General features: G+C 50.9%; 1 protein-coding gene across 1 annotated transcript; it reads right to left on the bottom strand.

The window, feature by feature from the left end:
* Nucleotides 1-777: 777 nt before the first annotated feature.
* On the bottom strand, nucleotides 778-1,713 carry LOC128830203 (olfactory receptor 51G2-like). Its single transcript, XM_054015990.1, has one exon. It carries the CDS (start codon nucleotides 1,711-1,713, stop codon nucleotides 778-780), a length of 936 nt encoding a protein of 311 aa, XP_053871965.1.
* Nucleotides 1,714-3,316: the final 1,603 nt, after the last annotated feature.

Here is a 3,316-nt window from a genome sequence, read left to right as displayed (position 1 = left end):
GCTGTTGATCCATAGTTTGGCAGTTAGACTCATTCAGCCTCAATGGCTGGCAAACACTGGTCCGGTGACTGAACTGAAACTCCCAGCGATCCTGTGATGCTCCAACACTCCCTCAGAAATCCACAACCTATCCCTCACTGTCACCCCGAGCACCCCCACATCTGCCAGAGACACCAAGTGGTCGGAGTCATGGGGCTTCCCAGAAGCCAGCTGTCACAGGAGGCTGTGATAAGAAGCCTTTTATAGGCTAAGGTCAGAGGTGTTGCTCTGTGGAACCCTGACACAGCCCTGATCTTAGGGTCTCAGAGTATATGAGCACCTTGCATGTATTTATCCTCCCACCACCACTGTGAGTCAGGGCAGGGCTATTATTGACCTGTGCAGAGGCTCAGAGAGACACTGCCCTTCCCTGTAAGGTCCTTGCAAAGACTTACTCTCAGCCTGGGACACTTAAAACAAAAGCCATCTTTGTGGGGCCACATTTATTCAGTCTTCTCCAAATCACAGGCTTTCCTACTCTCTGGCCCCATCCTCATCCCTTAATCAGTAACCCCCCACTGCCCTGCTTCCTGGGGTCAGGGTTGGGCTTCCCACCTGGAGAGGGGGCAGAGCCTTGGGTAAAGGGGAGTAGTAGAGGTAGGGATTCGGGGAGGAGATGGGGAAGAGGGAGAGGCCTCAGGGGAATAGGATCCAGGATGGAATAAGTGGCTGTTGCCATTCCTTGTGTTTTTCATCTCCCATATCACCAGTGCTGGAGCCAGGTGATGAACTGATCCATCACTTGATGAACACCCTGATTATCCTCGCACGAAGGTGTTTGCTTTTCATGCTGTACACGATTGGATTAATCAGGGGCGGGACCAGCATGTAGACGTAGCCCACGAAAATCTGAAGCAAGTGAGAAGAGCTATTTCCAAACCTGTGTATCACAGCCAGGCTGATCAATGATGTATAGAAGACCAGGACAGCGCAGAGATGGGAGACGCAGGTGTTTAGGGCCCTGAGGCGCTCTGCACGGGACGCGATGCTCAGCACTGTTTTGAGGATCATCACATAAGAGAGAAAAATGAGCAATGAGTCCAACCCCACTGTGAAGACAATTATGAACAAGCCATAGACACTGTTGACTGTGATGTCTGAACAAGCCATCTTCATGACCTCCTGGTGCAGGCAGTAGGAATGGGAGAGGACATTGGCTCGACAGTATCGGAACCGTTTCAGGAGAAAGGGGAGTGGGAATATTAGGGCCACTGATCTTAACATAAACACCAGTCCCATTTTAGCTATTCTTGGTGGAGTTAAGACAGAAGCATATCTAAGCGGGTCACGGATTGCGACAAAGCGGTCAAAGGCCATCAACAAGAGCACGGAGGATTCAATGAATGACAGGGAGTGGATGAAGAACAGCTGGGCAAAACAGGCATCAAGGCTGATTCTCCTAGAGTTAAACAAGAATACGCCCAGTATCGTTGGTATGGTGGCTATTGATAAGCCAAGGTCTGTGACAGCCAACATGGAAAGGAAAATGTACATAGGCTCATGGAGGCTTGCATCTGTTTTTACAATGAACAGAATGACTGCATTTCCTACTATCGAAATAACATACATTAAGCAGAAGGGGATAGAGATCCAGAGATGGACGTCTTCCTGCCCAGGTATCCCGGTGAGAAGGAACACTGCAGAGTTGAAGTTGGTGTCATTGACAGCTGACATAATGTACTGGGCAGGTCCCAGGAGTTCAGAATTTTCCTTCCTGAAAGGAGAAAGAAAAGGAGATTAGATGATATTTAACAAGACATCTTTCTGCTCTCAGTGCAAGTTTAGAGACTCCCAGGAGCTCAAGGAAGATGAGCAAAAACATAGTCTTGGATTTACATCACCGATAGGAAGATAGGCACTGCCAGACTGGATCAAAGCTACAGTCCATCTAGCCCAGTAACCAGTGGCCAGTTCCAGATGCTTCGGAGGAAGGTGGAAGAAGCCCTGCAATAGGCACCTATGAGAAAACCTGCTCCTAGGGAAAGTTTCCCACTGAAACCCACTAGTTAGACGTATTTTGTGCTGTAAATCGGGAAGCTTTACAGCCCTTCCAAGACTTTTTCAAAAATATCATCATTACTGTAATTGGATTTTCTGGTTACCCATATAAACATCCAGGCCCTCTTTGAATCCTGCTAAGCGCTTGCACTCTGGATACCTTGTGGCTGGGAGTTCCGCAGCCTACTTGAGCACTGTGTGATTTTACAATTGTGACCTTCCCACTCCTTTTTAACCCTCCACTTCTGAGTTTGGCCCACTGTATCATGACATGTGGGTAATCACATTGCAAGAGCATGGTTGTGACGGGATTGGGACTCACCACCTGGCGCCTCCTACTGGTTGTCTCGGAAATTAGCTCTGTCCAGTGGAGCGCCCCCTCCTGATGGTGTCCCGTCCGTCGTCTCGCCCTCGGTTGGCGTGTCTGGACCTGCGTTGCTCCCAAGCTCGCGGCGTCTTCTTCCAGCCACTGCCCTCCAGCAATGCTCCTTAGTCCATCCTCGCCCCCTTCCGGGGGGGATCAATCAGCTTCCTCTCTGCGTCCTGGCCGATGTGGCCAGCTGCACCCTCAAAGTCACACCCCTCTTGGCAGGGGATTGGTGCAGCTCTAGATGGCCGCTCTGTTGGCCGGGTGCAAGGCAAGGGGGAAAGGGGGGGACCCAGGCCCACCCACTACTCTGGGTCCCAACCCAGGGACCCTCTAGTGGCAGCCGTCCTGCTCTCCTTCTCTGCCTCCATCTGTCCACGTCCCTGGGCCGCTTCCCCTTCGGCCCCTAGCACCAGCTAGGCCCTTTCCTTCAGGGCCTGCAGCCTGACAGACTCTGGGCTGGAGTTCCTTCTGCTCCCCCGGGCATGCCCAGCACTGCGCTGTCCCGGGTGCTAGTCTCCCAGCCTGGTGACAGACCTTCCCCTGTCGAAGGCCTGGAACAGACTCCCTGCTCCTGTCCTGAGCAGCCTTCTTATAGGGTTGAGCGTGGCCCTGATTGGCTCCCTATAAGGCCTTCCCTGATTGGCTCACTGTCTGTGCAGGCCCACTGCAGCCCAAATTCAGGGAGTGGGGCAGCTGCCCCACTACAATGGTGGAAATGGTCATTGCATTTATCTTTCCTCCATTGAAGCTATTTATAAACCTGTTTCATTGCCTCATTAGATATATAGATATATAATTATTTTCTCCATTCCTGAGAGTTATAAAATTGACTTCAACAGCGTCACTCCAGATTTACATGTGTAAATTCAATCAGAACCAGGCTCTATTAAGTTTTCCTTACCAAATGCT

This window comes from Malaclemys terrapin, chromosome 1 (assembly GCF_027887155.1).
Source record: "Malaclemys terrapin pileata isolate rMalTer1 chromosome 1, rMalTer1.hap1, whole genome shotgun sequence".
Taxonomy (NCBI): Eukaryota; Metazoa; Chordata; order Testudines; family Emydidae; genus Malaclemys; species Malaclemys terrapin.
This window is presented reverse-complemented; position numbering and strand designations above follow the sequence as displayed.